This window comes from Diadema setosum, chromosome 8, assembly GCF_964275005.1.
Source record: "Diadema setosum chromosome 8, eeDiaSeto1, whole genome shotgun sequence".
Lineage (NCBI taxonomy): Eukaryota > Metazoa > Echinodermata > Echinoidea > Diadematoida > Diadematidae > Diadema > Diadema setosum.
The window spans coordinates 6,530,976-6,547,696 of record NC_092692.1 but is presented as its reverse complement, the minus strand read 5'-3'; the positions used below and the strand labels follow the sequence as shown (position 1 = coordinate 6,547,696).

The 16,721-nt window shown below is 39.1% G+C and overlaps 1 protein-coding gene across 1 annotated transcript in view; it reads right to left on the bottom strand.

The window, feature by feature from the left end:
• Nucleotides 1–16,721, bottom strand: part of LOC140231979 (uncharacterized) — a 106,763-nt gene that overhangs the window by 81,558 nt on the left and 8,484 nt on the right. Inside the window, exons 7-15 of the mRNA XM_072312131.1 lie at nucleotides 16,237–16,295; nucleotides 12,298–12,447; nucleotides 11,792–11,863; nucleotides 10,853–10,909; nucleotides 8,454–8,635; nucleotides 7,833–7,878; nucleotides 6,942–7,010; nucleotides 4,861–5,006; nucleotides 2,747–2,813 (exon numbers count right to left, since the gene is read on the bottom strand). Of these exons, the coding sequence (XP_072168232.1) occupies nucleotides 2,747–2,813; nucleotides 4,861–5,006; nucleotides 6,942–7,010; nucleotides 7,833–7,878; nucleotides 8,454–8,635; nucleotides 10,853–10,909; nucleotides 11,792–11,863; nucleotides 12,298–12,447; nucleotides 16,237–16,295 (848 nt within the window). The remainder of the gene's footprint in view (nucleotides 1–2,746; nucleotides 2,814–4,860; nucleotides 5,007–6,941; nucleotides 7,011–7,832; nucleotides 7,879–8,453; nucleotides 8,636–10,852; nucleotides 10,910–11,791; nucleotides 11,864–12,297; nucleotides 12,448–16,236; nucleotides 16,296–16,721) is intronic.

The window sequence follows — 16,721 nt, the reverse complement described above, 5'->3', positions numbered from 1 at the left end:
TTGATCAACAAATGCTACTTGATTAATTTCTAAAGTGCACTCCGTGAAATTCAATACCTCCCACATCTCAAGCTCTTACCAGGTATCAATGTTATACAATGTAGATGCTTGCGGGTACATGTCTTCAAAAAGTTCTTGCCATAGAAATGTGGCATCAACCAGGTGATCATTAGTGAGTAATGACCATCCATTAGTGAAAGTCACAGGGGGACGAAAATAAATGCCGTGCATGAGCGCCCTCAGATGATGACTTGATCAGGGTCAACATGAAGGGCGAAAAGAGTATTCTTGAAGACCCCTTATCTGGGTTCTTAGATGGTTTAGGGACTGTAGGAAAACTGTACATTTTTTTTCTCTTTTTTAGTGAGATAATCAGTAACGTCTTATGAACATACATACAATTCTAAGAGGTATTCAAAGTTTATGGATGAAAATCAGTTTTGAAATGACTGAGATATTATCCACAAACAAAGTAAAACAAAGTGGTCCTTATGAAAGGTGGGTTCCACCTTTTATTAAGATTACTCTTTTTTTTTTATATCTAAGTCACTTCAAAACCGATTTTCATCAAATAAACTTTGAATTCTTCTTAGAAGTATACACTCTTTCATATTTCATAAGAAGTTTTTCATCTTAAAAAAAGAAGAAGTTGGAAACATGAAACCCCATTTGAAGCAAAACTATTCATTGATTACATAAGGTTTTATGAACAGTTACAATCCATCAAGCAATCATCAAACATTTGTAATTGCATTACAAAAGGTAATTTAAGGATGCTTCCAAATTGTTCAATGTGAAGAGGCATTACGCTGGGCCCTTCTTACAATACACAGGATGTACATGTAAATTGTACATTGTACCTGAACATCCAGTAAACCTGTGTGGGCGTTCTAATGAGCAGGAAAAAAAAATCATTTCTGTGGTCACTTGTGACATTGAACATGAAAAATAATTCAAAAAAAGCAAACAACCATCAAAATTCACCCACTCACTACTGATTATGCAAGGACAGGAGTAAAATCAATGTTAATGTCATCAATGTAGTGGGCGGCAAGGTGGCTCAGTCGGCTGTACATCTGCCTCGCAATCAAATGGCTCGGGTACGAGTCCCATCTAGCGGGGCACTGTCGTGGGCAATCAAGCCATTCCCTCGGGTTAAGAGACAAAAACATGTTGTCCCTCGGATAGGACATTAAATGGAGGTCCAATGTGCGAGCAAGCCACAACTCATGCAGGTATAAAGATCCGGCACAACATGAGTGGGGTGCAAACCGAATTAAGTGGCGTGCCCACATACCTACATCAAAAAAATAGGTGAAGGATACCAACCCCCCTTTGCTTCGCCCCAGGTGACTAGCAACAGTCGGTAAACAGTATCAACTCAGTACATTGTACCATGAAAAGAAGAAGGAGATCAATACACTGTGGAATAGAGACTGTGAAAGCCTTTGGAATATTACTGCATTGCTCCTTTCGCTGAATTTCCTGAGCACTGCAATATGAAGAGTCTGCACTAAAGCTTCATAATATCGTCTTTAATATGTCAATTTTGGTATTTTAAATGCTGCAGACACTTAATTTTGCAGCAAATATGTCAAATGTCCCACTTCATTCAATGAAAACAACAATAACAAAACTCTATAATTACAAATCTTGAGAAAGCTGCCCCCAGATGAACTTAATATGGGGCTATAAACCTCCCTTCGACTTGATATATGACCGTGAGTAATTTCTTGTGCTCAGTCAGGTAAAATGAACTTCACATTCTAAATTCTGCAAAATCAAAGATATACAAGTAGTACTACATATTACAAGTAAAACATTTGCATGCTTTAATTTTCATTCTAGCTTCATGTTTCATGAAATGTGCAAAAATGTCCACACCTATAAAATTTACTCTTTTACAGTAAAACTATGAGAGACGCTGACTGGTGAAGGAAGCATACAAGTGCATGATTCAGCCGATCAGCAAAAACAGCAAAGTATTAGGCAAAAAAAAAAAAAAAAGAAAGAAAGAAAGAAAGAAAGAAAGAAAGAAAGAAATTACAGAAATGCTATATTCTTTAAGGCTTAGAAGAGATGACACATTGAAAATCCTTTTTGTTCTTCATTCAGTTTACTACACAGCCATACGTGTACTATCACTAACACACTTACAGACAGTTACAGACAGTTACAACCAATTGGAAACATACTCAGTACATGGAAAATGGTTGCATCTGTAAATCAATATAATGATTAATTGCAAATCCGTGTGATCGTGGGGGGGGGGGGGGTGGGGAGTGCTTGTCTGATAACCTAGGCTCTTCAGGATTGCAATGTGTTTTTCCAGAGTCCGATACTAGATTATTCATTATATTGAACTCAGGATTCCTCAATCACACCTCACTGTCATGCATCATCATCTCATTGTTCTTTAAACCCTTTCTGAGCCAGGGACTTTGAAAAGTGTGTACAAAGCTATGAGGTTCTTGGCACCAATTAGCTCTCCTAGCACTAAAAGGGCTATCAAACTGCTTTATGGGACTGAGCGACCAATGCATTCAATCTACGGGGTGCTGCACATGTCAGATGTAATGGGGCAATACTGCTCGGCAGCACACACACAGCTGACCAAACAGACCTTGGATCATGCTGTATCATTTGACACTGTCACGCTGTATCATTTGACACTGCCAATCACGAAAGCCATGGTACCGTAAGAGATACAAGGATGTAACAAGAGGAGCGAATGGCTATCACTCACCTCGACTTCAGATTGGGCTTCAAACACATGGCACTGGAATGACTTGGATATGGAACAAGTTGTGTCTCTGAAAACCGAAAGAAATCCATTCAGCCTATTAGAATCAGGGCTATAACACAGATCACAGAAAAATTTATTGCAGTCCCAATCAAGATGATACCAGCTAAAGCCACAGAAGCTCATTTAAAAAATAATGATAATTGAAAACTACTGCCTTTTCATTGATCATGCATCGGAATAACAAAATACTCCTCAAAATATTTCCCATAAGCAGGTGATACATTAAATGTCGACTCCAATAATGACATCCTTGATCTACTCAGGTGAGCTGGTTACTTCTACAAATGAATTTCACAGTGCACTGTGTAAAATACACCACCTGCACATACCAGAGCTCTCAACAGATACAAGTATCAATGATATAGACATGGCCGGCGCCACATTATCAAGTGTGTGTGTGTGTGTGTGGGGGGGGGGGGGGAGGGCACTTCAGACTTCTGGTGCCATTTCCGGATTTCATCAGCTAACAAGCAAAAAAAAAGAAAAGAAGAACAAATAAAAAAAAAAAAGGCCAGCGCAAATGCTGTAAGGTGCCACTTCTGGGTTTCTTCAGCTGACAAGCAAAAAAAAAAAAAAAGTCTTCAGCGCAAAAATGAATAGATCATTTCTTTCTAGTGCTACTTACGCACTTCCGGGGTAAAAAAAAGTGGGGGGGGGGGCCACAAAAGTGGTGACTTCTGTTGTATTCCTTTGTATGTGGCAAAAAAGTGGCCCCCCGGTTCTGCCAGCCCTGATACATACTTGATTGCAGATGTCTTTGGCAGCTCTGCCCCTGATAATGTGACAGTGACCAGCTGATCATTAGAGGTAAAAACCAGTCATTAGCACAGATTCCATGAATCCCACATTTCACAGATTCATGGAATCAACTGTCGCATCGTATGTTTTATACAAATAATGGAATTATGAAAATGATAAAAATGGTGACATTTTAACATATGCCATCACATGTCCTGTAAAATGAAGGCATACTTCCTGTTTAAAACTTCACACACAGGGAAATCACGGATGAATAGCCATGTACAAATTTACTAAAAGTATTGAAATGCATATGACATCCTAAATGAAAACTTGAGCATTTTGAAGCACATTTATACAGTAGTTTCCACAGGAAATTGGAAATTCAATACAGTACTGTCATGCATCAGAGAGTTCATTCAAATCAAATGCTTGTGTGGTAAATGGAAAAATGCACTATTGTTGGGTCAATGCATTAAGGGCGTGTTGTGACCACAGACTGGTGAGTGAAACCTTTCCAATTTATTCTTCTTCTTCTTCTTCTTCTTCTTCTTCTTCTTTTTCTTCTTCTTCTTCTTCTTCTTCTTCTTCTTCTTCTTCTTCTTCTTCTTCTTCTTCTTCTTCTTCTTCTTCTTCTTCTTCTTCTTCTTCTACTACTACTTCTTAAACTAAATTGAACTGAACTTGCCGCCAAACATGAATTATTAAATGGAACCAAAATATTGAGTTTTCATGATGTATGGAATTTATATTTATTGCATTAGTTAATGCGAATGGTTGAAATCATTTTATGTGTGACATAGCTATTACTGTAAAGATGTTTCACTATCATTCATGTAATGTAGTTCACCCTTTATAGGGGCTGTTTTATTAAATTGTCAAACAAATCCATGCGATTTCAACTGGAGACTGGCAGCATCAGCGTTATCATTTAACAAGTCCGGCTTACAACACGTGAGTATCATTAAGCACACTATGGCAGTGATTTCTACAAGAATCTGACGGAAAATTTGATATTGCGCCTTCTTGTCGCAGAAAATTCTGATAACATCACTTGCCTCAGTGGTGCAGTGTGATACAGGCTTGCCTTTATTGCTCTCTCACATTGGCAGGTTTGCTGTGTTGTTTCACTTTGTGATTTGCTTGTACAGGTGAAGATGAAAAAATGCAACAGAAACAAACATCATATTACCCCAAGGAAGGGCATTCATAACTCGGGCATCCATTAAAGATAACTGGAGAGGATAAGGTAGATCCTGTTACCATGGAAACATGATTCATCTTGACACGCAAACAGCCATGGATTTCCTACTCACCCGACCACGAAGGCAAAGCACTTGACGTGGTCCATGCGACGGCCGCAGGACGAGATCTCGGGATAGCTGTGCTTCATCAGCATCGCCTTCGTTTCGTCCAAGTCATACACCATGACAAGCGTCTCGCCGAGCTCCAGAATCATGTTCTGCCATGTTGTCATGATAACAAAGTACAGGAAGACAGACAGAGAGAAGAAAGAGGAAGTCACAGCTACACTGTAGGAGCAGGTGTATGTAAGTAAGCTCTGAGATAATTAGGTGATACGTCATCAATGTATCACCTACTGTATATGCACAAATTCTTCCTTTTTTTCCCCATTTCTTTCTGATGAATTTTGCAAATGCAGTATCTCAACAATGACTTGTCAAATTAACATGAAATTTTCCGTCAACATTTAACATGTCAACCTCTCGATAAAGAAAACTTTTTCATAATGTTAACTTAAAATTGAAATTCCAAATCCTTCATTCCCTCAATTGCATAGCACTACCTTCCTTTACCAGCGAGAAAGGAAAATGGACTTGATACACAATATACACGCAATCCAAGTCATACACCATGACAAGCGTCTCGCCAAGCTCCAGAATCATGTTCTGCCATGTTGCCATGGTAACAAAGTACAGGAAGACAGACAGACAGAAAGAAAAGAAAGAGGAAGTCACGGCTAGGAGCAGGTGTACGTAAGTATGCTCTGAGATAATTAGGTGATACGTCATCAGTGTATCACCTGTTGTATCTGTATTGTTTCTTCCTTTTTTTTGTTGTTGTATCTGTATGGATTCTTCCTTTTTTCCCCATTTCTTTCTGATGAATTTTGTGAATGAAGTAGCTCAAAAATGACTTGACCAAATCACATGAAATTTTCAGTCATTGTATGACATGTCAACATCTCGATAAAAAAAAAAAAAAAAAAACACTTCGTAATATTAACTTCAAATTGAAATTCCAAATCCTTCATTCCCTCAATTGCATAGTACTACCTTCCTTTACCAGCGAGAAAAGGAAAGTGGACTTGACATAAAATATATTACACAAAATCCATCTTGCAATCATGTTATTTTGATCCCGACACCGGAAGATTCTTTAATCTCCTTCTTGCCTTTTTTCAAAAAGCGCAGATGAATTTCATATCATTGTAGCTGCATAAAGACTATCTCATACACTTGCTTTGTTTGCAAGATGCAAGGTCATAGATTTCCAATGTACATTTAACTGTCACCCTTCTTTCTCTCTTTACTTTTCTCTATGGTTGTTCAGTGTTCTAGTACCGTGACAGGGTGGTATGTGTACGTTTACATAACTTGGTCCATGAACTGAATTAATTTGTTGCAGGCCAGGCGCAGCATCCGGCTCATCTCTTAGAAATGTCATTTTGTTATTGTCAGGACTAATAATGGAGTTGTAGACAGGCTGGAAAGGTATGATCCGAAGAGAACTTGGTAAAGAAGGTATTTCGTGCCACACTCTGCTGGGTGTAGTGTGTATAAAAGGGGTTCTGCCTCGTTCCGCCTTTGGAAACTGCTGAGCTTTTATTCTTGTTATGCATGCTTTCTATTGGTAGCCATAAAGGATGTTATATTGTTGATATCTCGGCAGTACAGAACGGAGTAACTACTAAAGTCTCTTGAGTTAAGTTGGAAGCGATCAATTTGATATATCTTTTGTCTCATATTAAAGTCAATCAGTAATGAGCTGGTGATATTTATGATAAAATGGCACAGTGTATTGGTATCTTATAAAGGAAGATTCATGCACTATGCAATCACTGGTACAATGTCATGAGTGCTACCATTGATTTCAGAGGAGAAATTGAGGTATGCCTATGTAAGGGTGTGATCGCTTAGTACTGCTTCGACTTTTAAGTGTCCCCTTTGAAGATGTGTGGATCATGGGCAACCAATATCTGATAAATATTTCACATTTTCGTCATCACCCAACTGAAATTGTGTTATCAGTGTTATTCTACACTACATCTCTACATGCATACACTGTATGTGCTCACTTCTGAGCAAAAGTCGACAGTTTCTGCAGGTACATGTATATGGAAACTATATTTCATCTTTAATTCATGAACACTCACCCGCCTGATATTTCCCTCATCATTCAGGACTTGCTTCACACCATCTTCAATGACTTCTGTTCCTCCATTCTAGGTATTGACAAGGACAGAAAAATTAACCTCATAAAGGGGGTTGTGTTGAAGTGTTTGTGAAAACCTTACCAACAAATTCGCACAGAGAATATGACAGCTGATATCTAATGTCGGTACACCACCAAATATGGAATCCTACAGGCAAATAGAGTATGTCAGGCTTTTTTCTATACGAATGAAAGAAACAAATATTCATCTACAAGCAAACAGACGTGTGAAGGTACACTAGGGATATATTGGGTGCGTGGGGTTAACATGGGCGCAAATGGCACAGTCACGGTACACAAGAAAGAACAGAGGGTGCACAAGTGTGTACACTGGGGTGTACAGTGGTACAGGGTGGTGCAGGACGGTTCTTGTGGGTGCCCGCAGGGATGCACAGGGTTACACAAAGGGGTACAGAGGGGTGACATGTGCAAGGGGGCAAACAGCTAGGCATCTACACAGTTCAAAGGTGTGCACAGGGGGTACACAAGGGTATAGATGTGTACATAAGAGTGCAAAGGGGTACATGGGGTGCAAAGGGGTGCACAGGGACAAGAAGGGGTGCACACAGGAGTACAAGTGAAGTACAGACCCACAAAGTGCCCTACAATGCAGTACAACTTGTATGTGGAGCACTGGAATGGAGTGGTGATCATATGCAATCATAGGAAAGGACAATAGATACAGTTTCCATTGCAACATCTGAATCTGTAATTTTGACCTGGCTAATACCATGGTAACTGAAATTCAAATATGCTGTTTTTGTTGTGATGGTGTTATGTGATAATCATATTTGTTCTATTCAGTCTGATTATACAAAGCCATGATACTTACTGTTCCAGTTGAAACTCTCCCAATGTACTGGACTCTGTGGAATGAGCTGCAGAAGGGGGGGGGGGGGGGAAGAGGGGGGAAAAAGAGACATTAATATATGCATTGTACTTCATCACAGATTCAATGAAATTGATTAAAAAGACTATAATAATATTATGACAGCAAAGTTTTCATCAAGAGTATTAGCAAATGACACATACATGTATGTACATCAAGGTTTCATTTATAATTGGATAAAATTTAATTCATTTCCATTTCTTCTTTCATCAAACACACTAAAAAAAAGAAGAAGAAGAAAGAAAGAAAGACAGAAAGAAAGAAAACAGCATAACCACGGCAGACATCCGCACATAGCAACTTCGGACTCACTTAACACTTGTGAGTATTTACTTCAATCTATGTTAAGCTCGAATCTATCTTTGTCTATTCCAGAACTGCCTTTGTGTGCTTAATTCTTTACCGACATGCTAAGAATAAAGTGTCACTAATACACTAAAAATTTAGAGAACTGTAGACTAGTGTTTCGTGCGCACAGACAGACAGACAGACAGACAGACAGACAGACAGACAGACAGACAGACAGACACACACACACACACACACACACACACACTCACACACCTTCCTGACAAGCTCTCCATGGGTGGTTCCATCTCCCCCACGTCCTGGGTCCCCTGTATCGAGCCGGACCAGTCTGCACCAATGCTCTGGTCCTCTGGAGCAACAAAGTTTGGGTACTCGCTCTTCATCTTCTTGAATCTCGAGATGAGTGGGGGAAACAATTTTCCTGATGGTAGGTGACACTGTCGAAATAGGAATGGTGAGTCATATCTTAACTAGATATATCGCTACGGCGACTGATATGCCTCCGCCATAATGCATGGTTCTCCTAATAGGTCTATAGTACAATGTCTTGACAATGTGGGAAGACAGTTTCACACAATTGGCAAAATATTAAAATGACAGGTTTGCCACAAATGTGCTGAATGTTCACTTTCCTAGAACTAGGTTCAATTGGATGAATGATTAAAATGTCAGAGTGCAGGTATTTGGGGAACTGATGATTTTTACTTGACTTTTGACCCTTTTATAAGTTTATGCATTGAGTAATTTTCAATGTATTGAGAAAAAGTATAATTTCAATATCAAATGGGAAAATAGCATTATCTAAACCTGGCCTTTGACTTTGACCTCACATTTCCAAAGAGAATCACTGTTAGGTTGAACATGCATAAATATGTAAGTTTCATGATGAACCTTGAGTTACTTTTGAGATATGGAGGAAAAAGTGCAATTCAGCACTTTCACTTGACCTTTGACCTTTTGACCTTTGACCTTTTGGCAAGAAACTTCCCACAGAATATATATTGGGTAATACATGCATACATCAAGTTAAAACAAAAATAAAAACCTTCAGGCATATTGCATTTTAAGGAAAGTAGTGATATTTTGAGGAGTTGAACTTGACCTTTGACCCCCCTGACCTTTGACCCATGACCCCAACTTCCCAAGATAATCACTGCCCATTGGTACAAGCATATACACTAAGTTCCATGAAGATACCTTGAACCATTTGCGAGATATGGAGAAAAACATGAAATTTCAATTTTTTTTTTCACAAAATAACCTGTGACCTTTGACCTTTGACCCTGTGACCCTAAAATCCACACAAAGTATTATCCCCCAAGGATATACCCTCATACCAAGTTTGATGTAAAACCACCACACGGTTCTGGAGATATCGACAAAAACAAAACGGGACGGACGGACGTACGTACGTACGGACGGACGGACGGACGACCCGAAAACATAATGCCTCCGGCCACTTCGTTGCGGAGGCATAAAAACAACAACGACAGCAACAACAACAACAAATAAATGACACTGTTAGGGCGACAAGACCACATATGTAAAAAATTTCAAATGTTCAGCAGAGCGAAATAAAACCCCACCAAAACACGGCAGCCAGAGCACAGTGACAAATGGGATTGCCTTTCCTTTGACATGGTGGCTTCATTTTGGGGATAAGACAGCTAGGATTTGGACAGGACATCACTTCACTGACTATGTGGCAATTAATCCAAAAAAGTGATTTTCACCAAAGACTTGAGATACAAGGTCTTGTCACCCCAGCGACAATAAATGTAAGTACAATTTGAAGGGTTTGTATGTACTATGCACACTTACAGTGTACACTGGATGGGGACATCTTCGACCACAAAGCAATGTAATGGCAGGCCAATGTTTATAACATTACTGTATATTCAAGTCATTGTCAGATACTTGAAGCATCACATCACACTAAGAATGCACTTATCAACTTATTATAAAACAATGACAGTTAGGTCTACACTCCAGGGCCCCTTTTCATAAAAAGTTGATATGATTGCAACTCTTGATGTAATGACAGTTGCCATGGTAATGACAAGAATCAAGCTTCCTAATTGGCTGATGCAATAGGAAGTTGCCATTCCAGCAAGAGTTGCTATCCTAACATCTTTTGAAATGGGGCGAAATGGGGCCCTGATCTGCATATGTTTATAATCATATTGATATCTCTTGCACACATAGCATAAAACCCATTTTGATTTCTGAACACTGTAGCATGCAGTGTTGATTTCTGAACACTGTAGCATCATCCTCACCATCATGACTGTGAATACACATGCACTGCTTTAACATTATATGTAATACAAGTTGCTCATGTAACCTGATACAGTCATTGGATATATATTTCAGTAGTATATCTGGTTTCTTCATTACAGAAAATGAATATATACATATATATTTAAATGTACATTTTACTATCTATCATCATAAACATGACGAAACTGTTTTTTTTTTTTTTTTTGGATATAACTATTTCCCAGTCAGAAACCAAATCACATCAAAAGTGTCTTGCCAAATGCTTTCAATATTTTCCACCCCCTGTCTGAGACTGTTATGCATTGTAGATTTTAAAATTCTCAGGATACTAGTAATCAAGAGCTTAAATACTTCCTTAAATTGTCATACTGTACCTTGATGATTGCTAAACTAATGGGCCATCCCGCATGGTCACGTAGTAAACTTGGTATCTATAAAAAGACAAAGATTATACCCAAATAAAGTCATCTACAAACACATTTGACTCCAAGAAAATTCTATTTAATGTGTACACAACACACAGCTGAAGGAACTTACAAGCTTGTACATTTTATTATTCTTTGTACATTCACATAAAGTTGTAAACTAATAATAGCCCACGAATCCTTATGATCACAAATTCTATTTCTCACCAACAGGTTCTGAACATCACCAACTTGTACTGTTCTTGGTGTTTGGATTCCTCAAGTTGAACTATCATTTCTACCTTTGCAAAAGACTCATACTGTACTGGTACTTTTATTAACATATAAAGGTGTGAATATGAATGGTAAATTGCTTCTCCACATTCTGGCTGTGTTCACACATTCATTAGACATACATTGTACAGAGGAAAAGTATAAAACATAGTTTCAATTTCATTTTCAATTTCATTTTTGTATTTCTCGATGGAAAACTCATGAAATATAACAAAATATCAATTCATAATGTCCAGCTTCGATGTATACAAGAAAAACAAATATGAACATACTACATTGTGGTTGAAGTGTCAGTTACAATCAAAGTAAAAGAATGCTGCAGAAAAATATGATGGAACCTACTTAAAAAGCAAGCTTGTTGAGTGTAGGTCCCATGGTGATGTGGTATGCCTTGGTACTTCTTACAGTGCAATGAAAATGCTGAAGATTACCATGATTATCAATACATAAGATGACACTTCAGAAGTACACTGCTTCTAATTTTGAATATCATTGATAAGAAAGTGCTTGAGTGCAGGAAAACATATGTACATATAATGCTGAAAATCAGAATTTAAGCACAGACCTGCAAAATAAGTTTGTTTTCCTTTTTTTTTTCCAGGGTATTAAACTGACCTTTCCTCTCACTGTGGCATATAAACTCTCTCCGTACAGTTCATCAAAGACATCACCTGGTTCTATCCTGTCCTGTAAGGGAAATAAAAAGGAATTGGATCGGCTTCGAAAAAAAAAAAGAAGCTTAATGGACCTTGTTTTCTCTTTTCTGTTTGCTGGATAATGAAATACAAGATTAGGCATACAGTATGAACGATATCACTCTAACAATTCTGAGTTCTGAGTTTCTTTGACCCACAACAGCAGGGAGCGGGGTTGGAAGGGAGGGAGGTGTTAAATATTTTTCACAATAGTTTGTTAACAAACAAAAAAAAGACCTGAAGATGAAATTGTTTGTCCTTTTTTCTTTCATATCTCACACACATTTCTAAGACCTGATGTGTATAATAAATGTTCTTAAAAATGAAATACAAATATACTCTAAAAAAACAGACAGACAGACAAACAACATGGCTTAGCCTTGGAAATTTTCACCTCAAATGCCAATTATTATAGGACAGACCCACCTCATCTGCTGCGACACTGCCCGGTTTGACTTCAGCGACGATGATCCTGTCCCAAATGTGCCTGACGACGACTCCTAGAGACTCGCTGGGCACCAGCTCAAACTGACGGTAGATTGGCATCACCCAAGTCTCATCCAAGAAACTTGCATTCTATGAACATAGATACAGTGGTCCCCACTTAGTAGGGATGCAGTCAAGAAACAAGCTACCACACAAACTGCATAAAAACTACAGGAAAAGGGAGTAAAACTAAACAAGCAGAACACTGAAAGTCTCATCATACTTGAACAAAATAAAGAAGATATGAAAGTAAAACGCGATATCAATTACAGTCAAATAGGTCAGAGATCAGGTAGCTGTCAGATGACAACATCATTTCCTCAACAATTCTCATCAGTCTGTACATGTATATGTTGAACAACTACAAGAATATTACTTGGGTTAATGATATACTTGTAGCAAATGTGACTGCCCAGCTCAAAACCAACAAAAAGCAGGCCAAAATGATTATCCACTTTTCTACATAGTACTTTGAAAAAATGAGCTCTAAGCATTGAAATGATTCATAGCTTGTTAAAATTGCACCATCCCACCAACTAAAAAAGTGTTTGAAATAAGAGAGCGTTAGGAGGTGCAGTTTCATAGAGAAGGGAGAAAAAAGGATCTAAAGATTAGATGCTCAATCAAGTGTGCTGTGCAGAAGTATTAATGGAAATATACTCAATCTCCCACTGAAAGCAGCACCTGGCAGAAAAAAAAATGGTCCATAAGAACTGCTAATATCTTGATTTTTAACTGGGTGGTCACAAATAGAGATCCTATCACATTTAAGTCAACATTGGTATATATGATAGAGAGATATAGGTAGATGGGTAGCGGTAGATAGATACAGCTGTAGATAGGTAGATAGATAGATAGATAGAAAGATACAGATAGAAAGATAGATACGTAGACTGACTGATATCAATTCAACACAGACAGATGAGAGAGAGAGAGAGAGAGGGGGGGGGGGAGGGAGAGAGAGAGAGAGAAAGAGAGAGAGAGGGAGAGAGACAGACAAACAGACAGACAAACAGACAGAGAGTATTTACAAAAGAGAGAGAGAGAACGAGAAGCTTAAACAGCTTGGCAGTGGATGCAAATATATGTGCAAGTCATGGCTTGTTCTAGCTATTTAAAGACACCCAGTCGCGAGGATACATGGACATATTTCAGCCGCGGGCGGCAGCACGTAAACTCGCTTCCGAAGTTGCTACGAAGCGAAATGTGTGTGTGCGCAAGACATCCCTAAAGCAATGTATCGCGCTATAGTATCTCGTTTGCTCGCTTGATTGATCTGAGCGCGGGGAGTACGTTTTGTGTAATGTGAATTGAATGTATGGTATACTGTATGTACTGTGTGATAATGTTCGCATGAGCTATAGTAGCTAGCTGCCTATACTTCGTGCGACTACAGTGTACGCCTTCTCTGATCGCACCGTCGATCGTCGTCAGTCGTTAACTACACTGTAATCGTCAGATCAGATTAAATATAGGTAGGGTGGCCATCATGGACGATGACACATCGTCATGGGTAGCGGATATTACCGCCGAGTTGTCCATTCTGAACGCGGACGATTGGGTCGGAGACCTTGACGTGTCTTGTGTAGCCCTACTATATACATATCGACCACCCTTATTGAAACCGACCGCGTATAATTCGTGCACTGAACACTTAGTACGCACTTCTCTACGCGCAAAGCACATAAAAATGGATTGGCTTTGAATGTAGATGAGGATGGTGTGGGAAAACGCGATAATTCATTGTTCATTAATGGTTTTAATCAAGGACAAAATTTCGAATGAATATTTTCACCGAATCGTAATGACAGCACTATGTAATGTCTATGGAAGTTTCTAAAAGGCTTCTAAAAAGCTTCGTACAACACGGTGTTCAATACAACTCGGTTTGCGTGCATTGTCAATGCAAAAACAGCGGTCGATCCTAATAACGCGATGTACCGCGGGGAGCTGAAACGCGGCCACGCAAGTTCGTCGGCGATATTTTTGCACTGAAACTTCGAATCGAAAACGGAACAACGGCATTTGATAGAGCTGGATTTTCTCAATCACGTAGGTCAAGTTTTTTTTACGTGAATTTCAGTGTTAAATATTCTTATCAAGCAGATAAACATCAGGCGGTCGATTAGTAGTAGGTCCAACCATACTTGCCCTGGCGTGTGTAAATTCAGGACGGGGAAGCGACTGTGCCCGTGCAGGGCCAACGGCCACAGTTGCACTGCACAGTGTAACTGTGGCCGTGATAGAAGGGGGCCGTGCACCAACCGACATACCTTCAAGTCGAAGTAGGGCCTAAACTACTCGAGTAGAATCTATTATTGTTAGATCTGTCATCTTTGAACCTTTAGTTCCCCTGTTTAAACGTTAGAGTTCTACCAGATATATTGGGTTAGACTACATGTATGATGGAGCTTGCGATAGATCTATTCATTTTTTTAAATTTATTTGCAAATCATATTCTTGGGGAATTTGCATAACATGATTGATATGAAAAACTTCTCATTTAATGGGACTAATGACATTAAACTGACCCAGCAAATGTCATTTCAATTACGGCATTATCATAATTTGACATAAATGAGAACGTGGAATTATACATAGAAAAATAGGCCTACTTGTCGATCAAACGCAAATGCCCTAAAGTTACTGATACTAGATTAGAAAAAGTCATTCCACTTCAATCACTGATTCATGTGTAGACTTCTACTTACACATCATCTGGATCTGGATTCCTTGAAGTTGTTGACTTGGCCAGCTGGGGTTGCTTGATTGGCGTAAGCCGTGGCAACACAATTCCACCGTGCATGTCGTAACACGAATTTGCACATTCTAAATAAAAATTCCTGCAAAACATGTTCATGCAACTCCAGCAAGTGGAAAGCAAATTTTTCATCGGCACGCTGACGCTGAAGCCTCCCCCTCTGGTCTCTTACTTGTCCTCCAGCTAAGAACACGTCTCTCTGCGTTCTCCACTCGTCGATAGCGTCAAACAAGTAGATACGTTGCCTCGAGTTGGACGGCTGTTTGATCTCCATTGTGAGGTTTCATTACTAAACCAAAGCCAAGGCTAAGCCGAAACAGTACAGCACTTTTTATTGCAAACAGTACTCGCATACCACACACAATATTGATACTGACATACTGTTAGTACCGGTACCGACGACTTTCTATCAACTTTGTTATGTTACGATCCGGCCCAACGTACTGTAAGCTGTACGTATAACACATGCAGCTGACGCAGCTGCAGACAACATTGCACGATGAGATCATAACAACCTGCCATATGGCCATATGCATTGCAACTTGCTATACATGAAGCTTAGAGTTTTAATATTTTTTCATCAAAGCATATTTATAAATACCAAATATTAAACAACGTAATATATGAATAATTTATGATATTGTTATGTAATATTTTCAGACATTTTTAAATATTATTGCCTAGATTGCTGAAATTGGCACCATAGTGCATATAAACAGAGACTGGAGCCAGATACGTACGTACGTACACCCGACAGCTCTCACTACTTCTTGTGTCGCGGACCGGGAGAGATTTTCATGCGCATGGCTGTTGTGCGGTTTTGTGCATGCACCCATTCGGCCCCATTCGGTAGGTATTCGGGCGTCCATGTTGAAATTACAGTGGACAGCTCGCACGGCGCGCTCGTGCCCCATCAGGTTTTCGCTGGTGCGCTGCGTAGCGTCGTGTTCGGCATTCGGTACGCACGGGGGTACAATAACGGGAGGAGCAGCTTGTCGTGCTTTTCTACTGAGCTGCGAATCGCCTGCGACGACCGGCTGCCTTTAAACAACACAGCTGCTCTCCTGGCAAAGTTCACTGTACTTTGACTTTATATGGCCACAGATCTCAATACTCACCTTTATGTTGAAATCAAACTTGATCTGGTTGGCTACAAATACAAGCGATGATAAACTCTCTGCAAAGGGGAAATATGGTACAATAACAGATAAAAAGCAGATAAAAATAATGAAAATAATATAAATAAAATGAAACATCACATACTTTGACTGCATGCATACATATGCACATGTATACTTTAATACATACATACATACAATGTACATACATACATGCACACATACACACACATACATACATTGTACATACATACACACATACATAAGACAAACACACAGAGAGAAAAAAAGAACACAGCAGCTATGAAAGCAGTGGCAGAGAATAACATTATGCAGTTACATCACCTTTGCATTTTAATATCATGTACCATATCACAAGCAATATACACTGTATCTGATACAGGAAATTTGCATAACTGATATTAAAGTGAGGAACACAATGTCTTAATCCCAATCTGATATGCAGCCTTTGGGACTGTATTAAA